The sequence below is a fragment of the Anolis sagrei genome, chromosome 6 (assembly GCF_037176765.1).
Source record: "Anolis sagrei isolate rAnoSag1 chromosome 6, rAnoSag1.mat, whole genome shotgun sequence".
NCBI classification, from domain to species: domain Eukaryota; kingdom Metazoa; phylum Chordata; class Lepidosauria; order Squamata; family Dactyloidae; genus Anolis; species Anolis sagrei.
This window is the reverse complement of record NC_090026.1, coordinates 20,950,629-20,969,465: the sequence shown is the minus strand read 5'-3', so window position 1 is coordinate 20,969,465 and position 18,837 is coordinate 20,950,629. Positions and strand designations below refer to the sequence as shown.

The 18,837-nt window shown below is 41.5% G+C and overlaps 1 protein-coding gene across 1 annotated transcript; it reads right to left on the bottom strand.

Moving 5' to 3' along the window:
- Positions 1-1,445: 1,445 nt before the first annotated feature.
- Positions 1,446-16,890, bottom strand: LOC132779496 (lysoplasmalogenase TMEM86B-like). Its single transcript, XM_060783181.2, has 3 exons — positions 16,816-16,890; positions 5,555-5,807; positions 1,446-1,837 (listed from the first exon to the last, which is right to left on the bottom strand). Exons 1-3 carry the CDS (start codon positions 16,888-16,890, stop codon positions 1,446-1,448), a joined length of 720 nt encoding a protein of 239 aa, XP_060639164.2.
- Positions 16,891-18,837: the final 1,947 nt, after the last annotated feature.

The following is an 18,837-nucleotide window of genomic DNA, read 5'->3' as shown; positions in this document are numbered from 1 at the left end:
AGAAAACTAGACTTAATGTCAGGGGAAACCTTTACCTTTACCTAACCCTTTTGATACTAATGTTGGAGAGTTGTCCCTGGTCAGAGTGGTCCCTGGTCAAAGTGGTTCCTGGTCAAAAAAAGTTTGGGAACCACTGGAATAGAGGATAAGGGAGGAAATAGGAGAAGAAGAGAGAAGCTGTGATAGAGAATACATTTGAACTTTCTACCAAATCAGGATATTTTGAAAGTATGTGTGTTTTGGAATACAATTTTAATAACCATATACCATTTGCCATCCTGGTTAAGACATTTGGGAGTTAAAGCTCCAAACTATATAAAGGCCCAGAGCTTCCCATCCTTGCTGCATTTGCTAATTTGTTGGGTCGATGGAAATACACAATGCCATTTCAGTAAATACAACCATTGTGTGTAATGGGGAAGTAAAGAGCATTCTTTAATAAAACTCTAACTACAACAATAACGATCTATAGTAGGGGCAACAAAACTATAACTAATTACTGTTTTAAAATAACTTTATTCCAGAGGTTCCCAACTTATTTATTTATTTATTTATTTATTGTATCAAGAGCAAACAAAACAGCTGTATTGTATTTTTTTTAAAAAACACACACACAAAGTTTGAAAACTTGGCATTCTATTAAATGTCCTTTGACCAGTAGCTGGCCAATTGGAGTGCCTCTGTTGCTATAAGAAGGCCCTCCACTGTGCATATGGCAGGGCTCAAATTGCATTGTAATAAGTGGCCTGTGGTTTGCTCTTCTCCACACTTGCATGTTATGGACTCCGCTTTGTGGCCCCATTTCTTAAGGTTGGCTCTGCATCTCGTGTTGCCAGAGCACAGCCTGTTCAGTGACTTCCAAGTTGCCCAGTTGTCTGTGTGCCCAGGAGGGAGCCTTTCATTTGGTATCAGCCATTGATTGAGGTTCTGGGTTTTTAGCCTGCCACTTTTGGACTCTTGCTTGCTGGGTTGTTCCAGTGAGTGTCTCTGTAGATCTTAGAAAACTATTTCTTGATCTAAGGCATTGGCGTGCTGGCTGACATCCGAACAGGGAATGGGCCGGAGATGTCTCTGACTGAACAATACTTTAAACATATCACTTCTGACTTTTATTCATGAATTTCCTTATTATGTCTCTGTCCTGCATTTCTTCCACTGAGGTCAAAGCAGGGTACTTGGTTCTACCTCACCCACTGTATCCCCATAACAACCCAGTAAGGTAGATCAAGTCGAGAAAAAGTATGACCAGCCTGAAGTCACACAATGAGTTTCTGTATAGCAAAGGTCCTTGGAGTTGAAGTGGATCATGTCTTGTAATGTTAAGGAATAAATAAGCCTGGTTTCCAGAAAGAAGGTGGAGCTTCTTTGGGAGAGTTGGTGGACAATCTGAATTTTGAAGGAAAGCAAATGATGGAAAATATTACTGAAGTCTTCACTTCCAGACTTCAGCTGTCTTTTCTGGAGACTCTCTGGAAGGCCACAGAAAGGGCAAATAAGCCCTGGGCAGTGTAGTAGGTAGACATGATGAGGAAGCGAGAGTGAGGCAGGAAAGAGCAGAACGTTTCAATGCCAAAGAAGAGATCAGATGCAACGAAGAGCAGGCTGCCGATGGAAGTCCTGAGTCCAGGGTGAGACAAAGCCCGCCAAGTCATCATGCTGAGTGGGACTTTGGAAGCTGTTTCGGCCCACCGAGAAAGGCCCTCCAGGCATGGTTGCACCAGGTAAGCGTAAGGCACAAACACGGAGGCCAAGGCGATGACAAAGATGAAGGGTCGAAAGGGAGTCAGGCCAAATGCTAAGATATAGGAGATGTTACACGCGGCAAAGGCAGCCCGTCCTGCAGCAGAGAAGGAAAGGAAATAGGTCAATACAGAACCTGGTTTAGAGGGTCTTCAGTTCTAAGATGGCACCGTTGCAATGGATTTCCTACAAGCACAATATGTCCTCAACCCATCACCAGATCCCATCTGATCTTGGAAGCTAAGCAGGCCAGCCCCAGTTTGTTCTTAGATGGGAGACTGCTGATGAATCCCAAGTAGTGAAGGTTATATTTCAGAGAAAAGAACTGGGAAAACCACTTCTTGGTATCCTAGCATTAAAAAAACCCTACAAAATTCATGGGGTCATCATAAATTGACAAGGGGACTGGGAGGCACGTAAAAAGGTAAAGGTGAAGATTTCCCCTTGACATTAAATCTAGTTGTGCCTGTCTCTGGGGGGTGGTGCTCGTCTCCATTTCTAAGCTGAAGAGCCGGCATTCTCCATAGACACCTCCAAGGTCATGTGGCCGACATGACTGCATGGAGCACCATTACCTTCCCGCTGAAGCTTGATCTTCTCACATTTTCATGGTTTCGAACTGCTAGGTTGACAGAAGCTGAGGCTAACAGTGGGAGCTCACTCCGCTACCCAGATTTGAACTGCCAACCTTTTGGTCAGCAAACTCAGCAGCTCAGCAGTTTAACCCACTGCACCACTGAAGGCACATACACACTTATCAATAACTTTCCCATTCCATGCTGAAAAAAGAGAAAAAAGTTGAAAATACATTATTGCTGATATTTTCTATTAAGTCATCTTTGATTGATGGCAGCCTTCTGAATGAGAGACCTCCAAGAGGAAGACTCAAGGCTGTGGCTTTTTTAGTCATCTCTGTCCAATGGAATGTAGTTTCCCTATTTTCCTACTGCCTCCCATTTTACCAAGCATAATTTTTGATCTGACTAAGTCATTTCATCTCATTACATATCCAAAGTACAATAGTGTCATTTAATTTGTTTTTTAATTTTTTGTTTAGCTCAGCCATGATCTATTTGTTTTCTCAGCAGTCCTTGGAAACTACTCTCCAGAACCACATTTCGAAGGGGATGATTTCCTTCCCGGCAGATTTGTGCACTGTCCAATTTTCAATCCATACCTACCTACATGTTGGACATGTTATGGCCTGGATGATTCTGATTTTGTAAGAGTGATGCATGATAGGCACATATGTTGATTTTTTAAAAATTCACCCTAACTATCTTTAAAATAGTGCTGTGGCACAGTGGGTTAAAGCGCTGAGCTGATGAGCTTGTTGACTGAAAGATCACAGGTTCGATTCAGGGGAGCGGCGTGAGCTTCCACTGTCAGCTCTAGCTTCTGCCAACCTAGCAGTTCGAAAACATGCAAATGTTAGTATATCAAGAGGTACCGCTCCGGTGGGAAGGTAACAGCGCTCCATGCAGTCATGCCAGCCACATGACCTTGGAGGTTTCTATGGACAACGCTGGCTCTTCGGCTTAGAAATGGAGATGAGCACCAACCCCCAGAGTCAGACATGACTGGACTTAATGTCAGGGGACAACCTTTACCTTTAACCTTATCTTTAAAATGTTGTCTGTTGCTCAGGTCCATTTTCAGTCATAGTTCCAGGACAAATAACTATCTAACCTGGCCATTTAATTGTGCCACAAGTTAGATCAGGGTGCCCCAAACTAAGATCTGTGGGCCAGGTGTGGCCCTCCAAGGTCATTTCCCCGGCCCCGGACCTAAACTTTAGACTTAGGATCACCCTAAATCTGACACGACTTAAAGACACACAACAACACAATTAAAAATTATAATCACTTCTGTCACAACAGTCTGAGGGATTGTGAACCAGCCCTCTGCTTAAAAAGGTTAAATGATAACACAGCAGACCCATGCAATGCCATCAAATGAGCCTCAGAGGAAAATATCCCATCTCCCCAAAGGAGAGATGGGATATTTGACTCTCTTTCTGATCTTTCTAGGAATGTAGGCTCTTGTAATATAAGTATGTTGTTGGCACCCTCATGTGGTGAAAAACAATGTCAACACAGCCTGCCTTTTGCAAAACACTAGCAGCTAGGTTACGTTTCTAATGTCTCTGTTATAATTTATAGCCTAGATTCCTGTTATTATCTCGCAAGCCTAGCAAATGCTGATTTATTATCAGTAAATGTTTGGTTTTTATACTTATTTTATATATCTAATAACCAAAGTCACAGAAAATTTTCTCAGCCAGAAAGAAATCACAAGTGCAAAAAGTTTTTGTTGTTCATTCGTTCAGTCATTCCGACTCTTTGTGACCTCATGGACCAGTCCACGCCAGAGTTCCCTTTCGGCCATCACCACCCCCAGCTCCTTCAAGGTCAATCCAGTCACTTCAAGGATGCCATCCAGCCATCTTGCCCTTGGTCGCCCCCTCTTCCTTTTTCCTTCCATTTTCCCCAGCAAAAGGTTTTTAAAGCCCTAGAATCATAGAGTCAAAACTAGAAGTCTCATGATTCCATTGCATTGAGCTATGGCAGTTAAAATGGTATCAAGCTTATTAATGCTACAGTGTAGAATCATAGAATTCTACCTCATGGTCAATCCAGTCCAACCCCCTGCTAAGCAGGAAAATTGCATTCAAAGCAACCCCAACAGATGGCCATCCAGCCTCTGTTTGATAGCCTCTAAAGAAGGAGCTTCCACCATACTACGAGGCAGAGAGTTCCACTGCTGAACAGCTCTCACAGGTGGAATCTCCTTTCCTGTAGTTTGAAGCCATTGTTCTGCATCGTAGTCTCCAGGTCAGCAGAAAACAAGCTTGCCCCCTCTTCCCTATGACTTCCCTCACATATTTATATATTGCTATCATGCCTCCTCTCAGCCTTCTCTTCTGCAGGCTAAACATGCCCGGCTCTTTAAGCCGCTCCTCATAGGGCTTGTTCTCCAGACCCTTGATCATTTTAGTCACCCTTCTCTGGACACATTACAGCTTCTCAGTATCTCCCTTCGGCTGCGGTGCCCAGAGTCCCTTTCAGCTTTACTTGCCCAAGAATGAAAAAGGCCATATCCAGTTGGTTTGAAGAGCAGTATTCCTTTTAATGGAGATGACAGATTATAAATATTTGTTACAGATCCTATTTGCTGAACATAGCCAGTGGGCAATATTGCAAATATGCATGTGGTGCATCATGCATTCAATTAGCATGGCATTTAAGTATCAATTTAAATCACACTATCTAAATTCCTGAATACTGCCTCCCCCACCCCAGGAATATTCAGCACCATGGATAGCTCCTTTAACTTTTTAATAACAGGGAAGGCAATAGTCATCATTGTTTAATATTAGCCCAGTGGTTCCCAACCTTTGTTTTTTTCAGGTGTTTTGGACATCAGCTCCCACAATCCCTGGTGAGCTGGCTGGGATTTCTGGATCTTAAAGTCCAAAACAGCTGGAAGACCAAAGGTTGAGAACCACTGTATTAGACGAAGGACTATGGATCTCACATTCTGGGGTGCAACCTTTTGAGCATTATGCACAACAGTTGCGTAGTTATGTTTTGGTATATGAAATTATTCAGACTCACTTGTTGAGTGAACTAAATCAAACTGTTCCAGTTTCAAACATGTTATTCCTTGTAAAACTTTTTTTTTTTACGGAAATGTGGAAGTCTAAAACATCTGGAGGGCCAAAGTTTGCCTGTGCCTGAACTAGACCCAGTTCCACCGAATCCATTCTTGAGTTCCTGTCAAATCCTTTTCAGGATCTCTTTTAACCACCTACCTAGAAAGAAAAGCTGAGGCCACACCAGGCAGGCATCTCCCACAGCGGACAGCAGCAGGCCTTGGAAGATTGCCTTGGCGTACGGTGTCCAGGCTCCGGCAGCGTGGGGCTGGATGGCCACAAAGAATGCCAAGGAGAGGGATGGGAGGCCCTTGACAATGGTGGCGGGGATGCTGGGTTCGGGGAGCTTGAGTGCAAAACAGGCGATGCAGGAGATCAAGAAGGGCAACAGCTTCATTAGAAGACTCCAAGTCTAAGAAGAGGGGCATGAAAAGGCAAAGGGAGAATGACTTGGATTGAACAAGGCTACTCATGACTGGTCCAAGATGTTTTGCTGCCAGAAGGAAAGCAACAAAGGGCACGCAAATACTTATCCTGGATACGGATTACACATGACACCATTATGGGCTGTTATTCCCCTTTGACTACTATGATTCTATCCTGAGGTCTGTAGTTTAATGAGGCAATTTTTTTTATTTATTATTATTTATTTACCCTGTTAGGAGCCCCCAGTGGTGCAATGGGTTAATCCCTTGTGCCGGCAGGACTGAAGACTGACAAGTCGAAGGTTCAAATCCGGGGAGAGCATGGATGAGCTCCCTTTGTCAGCTCCAGCTCTCCATGCGGGGACGTGAGAGAACCATTTAAGGTTTTATAGGCTAAAGCCAGGACTTTGAATTGTACTTGGTAGTAGACTAGCAGCTACTGGAGCTGCTGTAATAGAGGAGTTGAATGCGTCCTGTAACTCACTCTGGTGAGTAATCTGGCTGCTGCCCATTGGACCACTTGAAGTTTCCAAACAGTCTTCAAAGGCAACCCCACGTACAATGTGTTGCAGTAGTCTATTTGGGATGTAACCAGAGCATGGACTACTGTGGCCAAATCTGACTTCTCAAGGTACAGACGCAACTGGTGCACAAGTTTTAATTGTGCAAAAGCCCCCCTACCCACCACTGAAACCTAGGGTTCCAGGCTTGGCAATGAATCCAGAAGCACTCCCAAGCTGTGAACCTGTGTCTTCAGGGGGAGTGTAACTCCATCCATCATAGGCTGTAACCCTATACTCTGTTTGGCCTTGTGATTGATCAGGAGTACCTCTGTCTTGTCTGGATTCAATTTCAATATGTTCAACCTCATCCAGACCATTACAGCTGCCAAGCACCAGTTCAGAACCTGAACAGCCTCCTTAGCAGCCTCTTTCTGGCTGAAAATTCTATATGCCCCTCACTAAACTACAAATCCCAGCAATCCATATGACAAAACTGTGGCAACTAAAGTGGAACTATGGTGCCATACAGACACAGCATGAAGGAACCCTAGGTAATATTCTCTCTCATTCGGGCATGTAGCTAATTGTAGCTTCACAACCTTCTCTATCTCAGCATGGTGTTTCTATAAAGATGACTTTTCTTGTCTTTTAGGCCAGGCTTTCCTGGTTGGAGAGTGCTCTAGAAAATAATTAGCAATATACGAATGGCTTGGGAAATCTTCTCTCCCAGTTTGCTTGATTAAATAAACCTCCTGGCTTGCATTAAGTTTTCCAAAAGCAAAGCAGGACACACACAACCAAGAACACACCATACAGTCTTCCTATAACTGAATTAAAATCTGTTAATAATTTATTTTTCCTGGCAAGGATAGAGAAGATTTGATTAGCTACCTAAGATAAATGAAAACTCTGTTGAACAGAACACATACACAATGAAATAAATATAATTTCCTTCTTCCCAGGGGAGGGAAATGGAATCATAGCCTAACAGGAGGATATATGCTTAGCCACTATCCACCAGGGATTTGGCAAGAGCAGTCCCAGTTAATCATTCGTTGCCCTACTTTTCAGTTGTTTTTAAAAGTCCCAGTTTCTCTTCCTCCCATTATATCTGTTGGTGTAAACCACAGAAGCAGTTAAACTTTGGGAACTTAATTTAGTTTTCAAAAGCACTGGTCCTGTATATAGTTTTTGCTACATCCCGAATAGATTACTGTAACACACTCTACATGGGGTCGCCTTCGAAGACTGTCCGGAAGCTTCAACTACTCCAGTTTTTCTCAACCTTTCTAATGCAGTTCCTCATATTGTGTTGACCCACAACCAATCTGTGGAACGTCCAGGGTGAGAGAGAAAAACTCTTGTCTGCATGCAGCGCCCAAACACGAATCAAGGAACACAAAAGGCATTGCGCAATAATTCAACCAGAGAAGTCAGTCATAGCAGAGCACCTGATGAACCAACCTGGACACAGTGTATTATTTGAGAACAGAGAAATGCTGGAGCACTGCAACAACCACCATGTTAGACTACACAGAGAAGCCATTAAAATCCACAAGGATGTGGACAATTTCAACAGAAAGGAGGAAACCATGAAAATGCACAAAATCTGGCTACCAGTAGTAAAAAAAAACCCTCTAAAATCAGGACAGTAAATAAAGAGCAACACTAAAAAATAAACAGGGGGATTCCTGAGATGAAGCAATCAGGGCCAGCAAACACTTCCCAACAAAGGATTCCCCCAGGTAGGAATCAGCTAGTCTTTAAAGCTTCAAGGCCATTAAATGCTCATCAAGGTGGCCAATTGTAACATTCACACCTGCCTCAAGCAGACAAGACTTCTTTCTCCCACCCTGGACATTCCACAGATATATAGATCCTACAACCTCTGAGGATGCCTGCCATAGATGTGGGTGAAACGTCAGGAGAGAATGTTTTTGGAACATGACCATACAGCCCGGAAAACTCACAGCAACCCAATCCTTTCAAATATTTAAACATGGATACGATGTCACCTCTTAATCTTTTCATCTCCAGACTAAACATATACTACTTTTTCTCTCCAAAAGGGGACTCAAAGCAGATTACATTAAAAGCATTTCAATACAATTTAAAACATACAAACATACAAATATTAAAACAGAATTAATTATCATTAGTATTAAAAACATTTCAGTTAAACTCCCCAAATTGCTCCTCAAAGAGCATAATACCCAGAATGTTTACCATTTTGGTCACCCTTCTCTGGACACGTTTGGCTTGTCAATATCCTTCCTGAACTGTGGTGCCCAAAACTGGACACAACAACAGAATTAACAGGAGCATAAAATAAAATACCTGTCATGATTTGTGCATAGTTCCTAGTAACTAAACAGGTTTGTTAAGCAACATGACATCTGGCAGCCTGAAGGTGATTTGAAATACAGGATCATAACAGAGTTAGGAAGTCAAAGAGAAGAGACACGAGACAAACGTCACACTTAGGTTTTGCTGACCAAGTCACTGTTAGCCTCAGAAAACTCTGTGATAGGGTTACCTTTAGGTCACTATAAATCTGAGATGAACTGAAGCACACAACAACACCAATAGAAACTGAATATCTAATTATTTAGAGCAGTGTTTCTTAACCTTCCTAATGCCGTGACCCCTTAATACAGTTCTGCATGTTGTGGTGACCCCCAACCATAACATTATTTTCATTGCTACTTCAGAACTGTAATTTTACTACTATTATGAATCTTAATGTAAATATCAAATATGCAGGATGTATTTTCATTCACTGGACCAAATTTGGCACAAATACCCGATACACCTAAATTCAAATCCTTGTGGGGTTGGGGGGGGGGGGGGAGTTGATTTTGTCATTTGGGAGTTGTAGTTGCAGGGATTTATAGTTCACCTACAATCAAAGAGCATTCTGAACTCTACCAATGATGGAATTGAACCAAACTTGACACACAGAACTCCCATGACAAACAGCAAATATTGGAATGGTTTGGTGGGCATTGACCTTGAGTTATGGAGTTGTAGTTCACCTACATCTGGAGAGCACTGTGGACTCAAATATTGATGGATCTGTACCAAACTTGACACAAATACTCAATATTCCCAAATGTGAACACTTGTTTGGGGAAAATAGACCTTGACAGTTGTAGTTGCTGGGATTTATAGCTCACCTACAATAAAAGAGTATTCTGAACTTCACCAATGATGGGGTTGAACCAAACTTGGCACACATAACTCCCATGACAACAGAAAATACTGTGTTTTCGATGCCTTTGGTGACCCCTCTGACACCACCTCATGACCCCCTCAGGGGTCCCGACCCCCAGATTGAGAAATGCTGCTTAAGGTCATCATAAGTCTGAAATGAACTGAAGGCACACACCAACACCAATAGAAATTGAATCACTAATCATTTAGAGAGTCAGAGGAATTTTTAACATTTCTTCAACAACCAAGAATATAGCAATATGGACAGTTTCCCAAAGTACAGCCCACCCATTCAAAAATGGAACTGAACAGATTTATATCCATTTTTAAAGGACTCCTGTCCAAGTCTAAAACAATTCAGAGTGAAGCAAAACCACAGCAAATAGTTCCCCACACCTAGATGGCACAAAGGATCTTTTCTTTTCAAGCTTTTTAAAAATTTGGGAGGAACTCTTTGCAGCTTGTACTTTGTCCACCATTGGAATATGCAAATGCAAAAATAAGTACTCTACAAAAAAAAGGTATTACTGTTGACACATCAGCCCAAAAAGGAAGAAATGCTTCACTGGAAAAGAAGTCGAAAGAGGACCCATATTTGCATGAAGTTTGCATGGCATATGCTAGTTCAGAGACAGGGCTGAGTTGGAAATATTTTGTTGTTCTTGTTCTTGTACTACATCTCCCATTGGCCTTAGAAATTCTGCTCAAGAGCTGTCATTCACAAGCTCTGGAACAAATTTTGAAAAAAAAAATAGTAGCATGGAAAGATCAATATGGTTTATCTTACCATTTTGGAGAAGACTGTGACTAGGAGGTAACTTTTGATGGGCTATTTTTCAGGGTGCCTCCAGTTGTTTCAATATAGGACTAAAGAGCAACACTAAATCTATTGCCCAAGGCCAGTTCTGAACTACTTCCTTTAGTCTGGCAAGACCTTGTGTTTTGATTATCTCAGGATGTAGCTATACAAAAGTGAGGAGATGAGAGTATTGCTGAATTAAGGTGGCTTGACACTGTCATGGTGAATGCTATGGAGTCCTGGGATTTGTAGTGATGAGGCAACAATGCTCGTTGGCAGGGAAGACAAAACACCTTGTAAAACTACAACTCCCATGATTCCATAACATTGAGCCATAGTAGTTTAAGTGGTATCAAACTGCATTAATTCTACCAAATAGATGCATCAGTATTTTCTCCAATACAGTCAGGTGAAACTACCTTATTGATGGAGATTGGCTCATCAAAATAACCAGGAAACATTATTATGGATCCATAATCATACTCAAGGATGTTTCCCATTAATTGTTTTGAGCTGCCAACAACATTATGATTATCATTGATTTCAGTCCTGATTTTCAGCTATGAATTGATCACAGGATGGCTAGCAATTTTTTTCCATGTCAGGAGGGACTTGAAAAACTGCAAGTTGCTTCTGGTGTGAGAGAATTGGCCATCTGCAAGGACATTGCCCAGGGGACACCCAGATGTTTGCCGTTTTACCATCCTTATGGGAGGCTTCTCTCATGTCTCCATATGGGGAGCTGGAGCTGACAGAGGGAACTCAACCCGCTCTCCTTGGATTCGAGCCACTAGCCTGTCAGTTAGCAGTCCCGCCGCCCAAGAGTTTAACCCTACCAATGTGGCTCTTGGTTAGCAATTAAATGAGATTGATTGAAAGGCTATCTCCTAGCATTGAAAAGTGGAAGAGCAACAATAGATATTAAATTTTGTACTGAAGCAGCAGAGGCATAACATTGAGCAGTTGTGAGGGCCAGACACCATAATGGAAATTTTTATTGCATGCCTTCAAGTTGTTTTGGTCTTATGGTGACTCTATGTCAAATTCCATCTGATCTTCATAACTGCTTCCATACTTTGGAGAAGCTTTGCAGAAACATCTCCCAATGCTTCCATGTATGCTGGTGGTGCATCTACACCAGACATGGGCAAACTTTGGCCCTTCGGGTGTTTTGGACTCCAACTCCCACAATTCCTAACAGCCGGTAGGCTGTTAGGAATTGTGGGAGTTGGAGTCCAAACACCCGGAGGGCCAAAGTTTGCCCATGCCTGATTTACACTTGAGAATAAATGGATTTTTACACCACCATAACTGCCAGGACTCAATACTATGGAACCATAGGAGCTGCGTTTTGGTGAGGCACCACCACTCTTTGATAGAGAATGGTAAAGACCTTGTAAAACTACAACTCTCCAACTCCATACCATTGAGCCATGGCAGTTAAGATAGTATTAACCTGCATTCATCCACAGATGTAGATGTAGATGTTACCTGGAACTAGAGTCATAAGAAACTATAGAAGAAACGTAAACAAATCAAATCGGAATGAAGATGCCAAGTAGAACCAGACAGATTACTTAATATATGAATTGTGCCTAAAGCTTCTGCGCCTTAAATATTTAATGTGGGTGTGCGTTCCTTGGGTAATTAATGGAAACTGGAAGAAAATGGGGTCAGGCACAATGGGACTGGTTTTTCTACATCATGAAAAGAATGCTATGAGTAATGAGCAAGTTCGGTTTTGCTAATCCATACACAATTTATTTAGAAATGGGTGGAGGCTTTACCCCCAGTTTTTATAGTTGTGACTTGTTTGGGTGGCTAAACAATCCTGTGTTTTGGGGAGAAAAATATCCTATTCACCTACTAGCAGATGTAGGACTCCTGCCATCTTTTCTGTCTTTAAACCCCACCCTCCTTTCTCGGTGCATCTACAACATAGACAAACTTCCATAATCTGTTATGAATTATGGGAGTTGAATTCCAAAACACCCGGAGGGCCAAAGTTTGCCCATGCCTGATCAACAGTGTAGATTTAATGCAGATTGACAGAACTTTAACTGTCATTGCTCAGTGTTGTGGAGTCATAGTAGTTATAATATAATATAATATAATATAACACAATATAGAATCATAGAGTTGGAAGAGACCTCATGGACCATCCAGTCTAACTCCCTGGCAAGAAGCAGGAATATTGCATTCAAAGCAACCCTGACAGATGGCCATCCTGCATCTGTTTAAAAGCTTTCAAAGAGGGAGCCTCCACCACACTCCGGGGCAGAGAGTTCCACTGCTGAACGGTTCTCACTGTCAGGAAGTTCTTCCTCATGTTCAGATGGAATCTCCTTTCTTGTAGTTTGAAGCCATTGTTCCATGTCCTAGTCTCCAGGGAAGCAGAAAACAAGCTTGCTCCCTCCTCCCTGTGACTTCCTCTCACATATTTATACATGGCTATCATATCTCCTCTCAGCCTTCTCTTCTTCAGGATAAACATGTCCAACTCCTTAAGCCGTTCCTCATAGGGCTTGTTCTCCAGACTCTTGATCATTTTAGTCGCCCTCCTGGACACATTCCACCTTGTCAATATCTCTTTTCAATTGTGGTGCCTATAATTGGACACAATATTCCAGGTGTGGTCTAACCAAAGCAGAGTAGAGGGGTAGCATTATTTCCCTAGATCTAGACACTATGCTCCTATTGATGCAGGCCAAATTCCCATTGGCTTTTTTTGCCGCCACATCACATTGTTGGCTCATGTTTATTATATATACATATAATATTGATAATATTACAATGTAATACAATATAATACTAATAATAATATGAAATAATTATATTTTATATTAAATTTAATATTACTTATAATACATTACAGTATAATGTTATAGTACAATGTAATACATAATATTAATATTGTGCTATGGTAATTATATAATATATTGTATTTACTTTTTACTTGTTAAGCTGCTCTGAGTTCCCTTCGGGGTGAGAAGGGCGGCATATAAATGCTGTAAATAAATAAATAAATAGTTGTAGTTTTACAACATCTATTGACAAAGATTATTAGTGCCACACACACACACACACACACTACTTCATTCTTTCTAATTTTATGATCTGATGGAAGAAACAAGAAAAGTAGTGGTGGAAATCATGTAGAAGACTTCCGCACTACACATTTTTAACACTATAATTGCAGTTTAAATACCTTGAATGTACCCTTTGGAATTGGTAATCTGATGAGGCAATAGAGTTTTGCGTCTGTGAATTTTAAATCTATATCCATAAACTGCAAATCCCAGAAACGCATTAGACATTGCCGTAGAATAAAGTGGAATACGACGCTCGAATTCTGCAGTAGGAAAGGACTAGCCAGACAGCACAAAATCACGGGTTTTAAACAGAGGCAAAAAAATCCTGGGACTTCAGAAGAGGTCCACATACAGACCTGTTGGTCCCGGGATTTCTGCCTCCATTGTCCTGACTTGATGCTTTGTTGCGATATTTACAAGCTCCCAAGATGGCCACTTTTTTTTTTAAAAAAACCCTCAAGATGTGAATATGCAGATAAACAAAGAATCACTGCAGCAGATCACTGCAAAAGTTCTGTTCTTTGCCCTGGACAGAGAAACTGTGCCCCCCAGATGTTTCATGAAGTATCTGCCACACAAAGTTTATGGGGTAGGACCACTTCTGCCCAAGTCAACACTGCATAATCAAACAGGAACAGACACTTTCAAGCCAGGAACAGAACGCTGTCTTTATTTACACTTTTTAGAGCCTGGCTGCCTGGCCATCCGTCCAGACAGATTTGGTTGTGTACTTGTGGCATCAAACAACAGGGTGCATGTTCCTGGGTTGTACATGGCTGTTCCTGATTGATCTTCTTGTGAAAAGATGTACAACATTGACTAGGGAGGCACAGTTTTGTCCTGGCCAGAAAAAATGTGCCCTCCACACATTTCATGAAGTTTCTGGCACACAAACAAAGTTGTTGCCTTCTACTCAAGTGCCACCTTCTTTTTAGGAGCTGATCAATCAGAAACAGCCATGTACAACGCAGGAACAAACCCAGATTTAAAATACCGTAATTTCCAATTGAAGGGACTTACAGACATGCAAAGATCCGCATATTCCTAAATGGTTCCAGCCCAGCTTACCTGTCCGAAAGTATCTCTCCTTATGAACCATCTAGGACTGTAAGATCTTCTGGGAATACCCTGCTCTTGGTCCTGCCTCCTTCACAGATGTGTTTGATGGGAATGAGAGACAGGGCCTTCTCAGCGGTGGCCCCTCAGCTGTGGAACACCCTTCCCACAGATGTAAGATCAGCCCCCTTCCTCCTGACATTCCGTAAGAAAATTAAAACATGGCTCTTCAAGCATGCTTTTGCTAATGCAACATAATTAGATTAAGATGAAATTTGGAACTATTTGACAATGCGCTTGCATCACGATTTTAGTAAGGAGACGCTGCAGATTATGTTTTTATGGCTTTGTTTGGTTTTTTGTATTATATATTAATGTTTTAATTTTATTTATAATCTGTTTTTAACTTGCATTTGATAGTTGTGAAGGCATTGAATTGTTGCCGATTGTGAACCGCCTTGAGTCACCTTCGGGCTGAGAAAGGCGGTATATAAATGTGGTAAATAAATAAATAAAATAAATAATATTTGGCTCAAAACTGCAATATTTCCACACCTGGAAATTTTATGTTTTCTGCTTTTTGTAGTAATTGCTTCTGTGTTTACAGGGAACTGCATCTGGCCACCCTCCTGTTGGCTGTAGAAGCTCCTGGGGAGGCCTTTCTTTTGCCCCTACCAGTTTCACCAGCTCACCTGGTGAGCACAAGGGAGGGAGCTTTCTCCTCTGTGGCCCCCTGACTCTGGAACTCATTACCTGGAGAGATTAGGAAAGCCCCTATCCTAGAAACCTTTAAAAAGAACCTTAAAACCTGGCTCTTCCACTGTGCCTTTGGTGAGTAGGTATACAACCTCACACTATTGCTTAGCCTCAACATTTTTGTCATTGCAGTATAGCCCCCCCCCCCACTTTTGTGAGAGAGCTTGATTCCACAATTCCTGTTTTAATGACCCCCCCCCCCGCAAATAACCTGCTTCTCCTTTTATCTCACCTGTGCTTTTAATCAGTCTTTAATTAGTTTTTTAAATCATTTTCTTGCACATGTAGCCTGCCCATTGTCATTGCGACTATGTTTATTGTAATCTTATATCGTTAATGTATTCATATATTTTATGTAATTACCATGTTGTTGTTTGTTGCATGTTGTTTTTGGTTTTATTTTGCTGTAATTTGTTGTTCGGACTTGGCCTCATGTAAGCCGCCCCGAGTCCCCATTGGGGAGATGGTGGCAGGGTATAAATAAAGTTTATTATTAGTATTTATTATTATTACTAGCTGTCCCTTGCCAGGCGTTGCTGTGGCCCAGTTTGTTGATCTGGAAAATAAAGTAATGAGAAAGTGTTGGTTTCTAATATATGTAATTTCTTTCTGCTTGTGGGTAAATAGTATTTCTTGCTGTTTCTTATTCAGTGTTGATGTGGAGAGTGTCTGGTTTGCCTACTCTGGAACTTGCAACCTATAATTTTCCTTCTTCAGGAGTCCCTTTCAAATCTATGATACTATATCTGTGTGTGTATGAATCATATCTATCTATCTATATCTATGGCTGGATGGACCTTTGTTAGGAGGGCTTTGATTACATTTTCTTGCCCTAGTGAAGGGAATTGGACTGGATGGCCTTGAGTATTTTCCATTGATCATGGGGGTTCTGTGTGGGAAGTTTTGCCCAATTCTGTCGTTGGTCTGGTTCAGAACGCTCTGTGATTGTAGGTGAACAATAAATCCCAGTAACTACAACTCCCAAATGTCAAGGTCTATTTTCCCCAAACTCCATCTGTGTTCATATTTGGGCATATGGAATATTCGTGCTAAGTTTGGTCCAGATCCATAATTGTTTGAGTCCACAGTGGTCTCTGGATGTAGGTGAACTACAACTCCCAAACTCAAGGTCAATGTATACCAAACCCTTCTAGTGTTTTATGTTGGTCATGGGAGTTCTATGTGCCAAGTTTGGTTCAATTCCATTGTTGATGGAGTTCAGAATGCTCTTTGATTGTCGGTGAACTATAAATCCCAGCAACTACAACTCCCAAATGACAAAATCATAATTTTTTGAGTGATGGTCACTCCTTGTGTTGTGAGACATTTTGTTGTCAAATTTGGTGTGATTTCGTTCATTGGTTATTTTGTTTTTAAGGTAATCATTATGCTAGATTGCTGGTTTTTCCCCAAACTTCCCCCAGACTTCATAGTTTGTAGACACACTAGTTGGGCACAACTTCACTTGCCCCATCTCCTCCACCTTCATTACTCTCTATTCAAGAAAGTATCCAGAAGGAAGGAGCATGACCAGAAAAGGACCTCAAGGAAGTACTGAAAGTATGTGTTGAAATACTTGATCAATCGTTTTGTAAACTGGTTGTGGGCAAGAGCAAAGTTCCTGGTTGGCACCATGGCAGTCATCACTCATCGTGTTGGCGATTCTCCTATGCTTTAAATATAATTTTTTAAGTTGGAAAAAAGAGCTTGAACTTCATTGGAGATAGTTTGGAATGATACAGATCATACATTGTTATTGTTATCATGCCACTGCTACTGTAATTTTAAAGAGCCAGTATATAGAATAAGTTTAATGTTTATATTGGAAAGTGCTTATTTTACTTTTAAAGGTTGTGTATTATTTGATGTCATGGCCTATGGCTGGTACAATAAGCAGTTCATTCATTCATTGTAAACAGTGTAAACACCGTAAACATTGTAAACACCGGAGCCCCCGGTGGCGCAGTGGGTTAAAGCACTGAGCTGCTGAGCTTGTTGATCGAAAGTCGCAGGTTCGATCCCGAGGAGCGGCGTGAGCTTCCGCTGTCAGCCCTAGCATCTGCCAACCTAGCAGTTTGAAAACATGCAAATGTGAGTAGATCAATAGGTATTGCTCCGGCGGGAAGGTAACGGCGCCCCATGCAGTCATGCCGGCCACATGACCTTGGAGGTGTCTACGGACAATGCTGGCTCTTTGGCTTAGAAATGGAGATGAGCACCACACCCCAGAGTTAGATATGACTGGACTTAATGTCAGGGGACTGGGACTACCTTTACCTTTACCTAAACAGTGTAAGAAACCATGTGCCCAAACCCATGAACATCACTGTTGTATTAATGCAGTTTGAAACCACTTGAAAAATAAAATCCTATGTATATGTACTCAGAAGAAGATTGTCCGAGTCAACAGCACTTAAGCTGAATCTATACTAAAATAATCAAGGGTCTGGAGAGCAAGCCCTATGAGGAGTGGCTTAAAAAGCTGGGCATGTTTAGACTGAAGAAGAGAAGGCTGATAGGAGACATGATGAGGGCCATGTATAAATATGTGAGGAAAATCATAGGGAGGAGGGAGCAAGCTTGTTTCCTGCTGCCCTGGAGACTAGGACATGGAGCAATGGCTTCAAACTACAGGAAAGGAGATTCCACCTGAACATGAAGAAGAACTTCCTGACTGTGAGAGCTGCTCATCAGTTGAACTCTCTGCCTCGGAGTGTGGTGGAGGCTCCTTCTTTTGAGGCTTTTAATTAGAGGCTGGATGGCCATCTGCTGGGGGTGCTTTGAATGTGATTTTCCTGCTTCTTGGCAGGGGGTTGGACTGGATAGTAGGGCTGGGCGGTTTCGTTTCGTTAATTCGTAATTCGTTAATAATTCGTTAATTTTTTCAATTACAAAACAATAACGAACCATTCTGGAGCAATTATTAAAAAAAACAAATTTTCTAAAACGTTTTGTAAATGCTTCGTATTTCGATATTGTATTCGTTTCGTTATTGTTTTGAGGTCGTTTCGTTATTATTTCCGCATGTCTGGGCCAGTTTTATGGTTTAATTAGTGAAAAAAATTATAATATCACACCAACAGTCAACAACAGAGGGAGAGGGAAGCTTCAGAAGGTTTTGGAGGTTTTTTAGCGTATTTCGCGGTCGCGTCCGCCATTAACGAATCGATTCGTTATTGTTTCGGAAATCGATTCGTTAATTTTTTACCATTTACGAAATTTCGTAAATATCGAACTTTTTAAAAGGAACATTTTGTAATTATTTTAAATATCGAAACAAAAAAAACCCCCAAATACAAATCGATTTTAGAAACAAATTTTTCCGTTGTTACCCAGGCCTACTGGATAGCCCATGAGGTCTTCCAACTCTATGATTCTATGATTCTGCACTGTAGTATTAATAAGCTTGGCACCATAGCTCAATGCAATGGAATCATGGGACTTCTAGTTTTGCAGGATCTTCAGCCTTCTCTGACAAAGAGTGCTGGTGCAACACTAAACTACAATTCCTATGATTCCATAGAATTCAGCCATGGCAGCTAAAGTGATCTCAAACTGCATTAATTTAATTGTTAGACGCACTCTTATAGATGTCAGC

What these genes read in the sequence shown, in the direction of transcription:
- LOC132779496 (XM_060783181.2), bottom strand. Translation starts at nt 16,890, where the DNA reads ATGAGTGATGACTGCCATGGTGCCAACCAGGAACTTTGCTCTTGCCCA. An exon ending in TTTACAAAACGATTGATCAA is followed by an intron (nt 5,808 to 16,815) that starts GTATTTCAACAC and finishes CCCTCTTCTTAG; the next exon opens with ACTTGGAGTCTTCTAATGAA. An exon ending in GCCTCAGCTTTTCTTTCTAG is followed by an intron (nt 1,838 to 5,554) that starts GTAGGTGGTTAA and finishes TCTCTGCTGCAG; the next exon opens with GACGGGCTGCCTTTGCCGCG.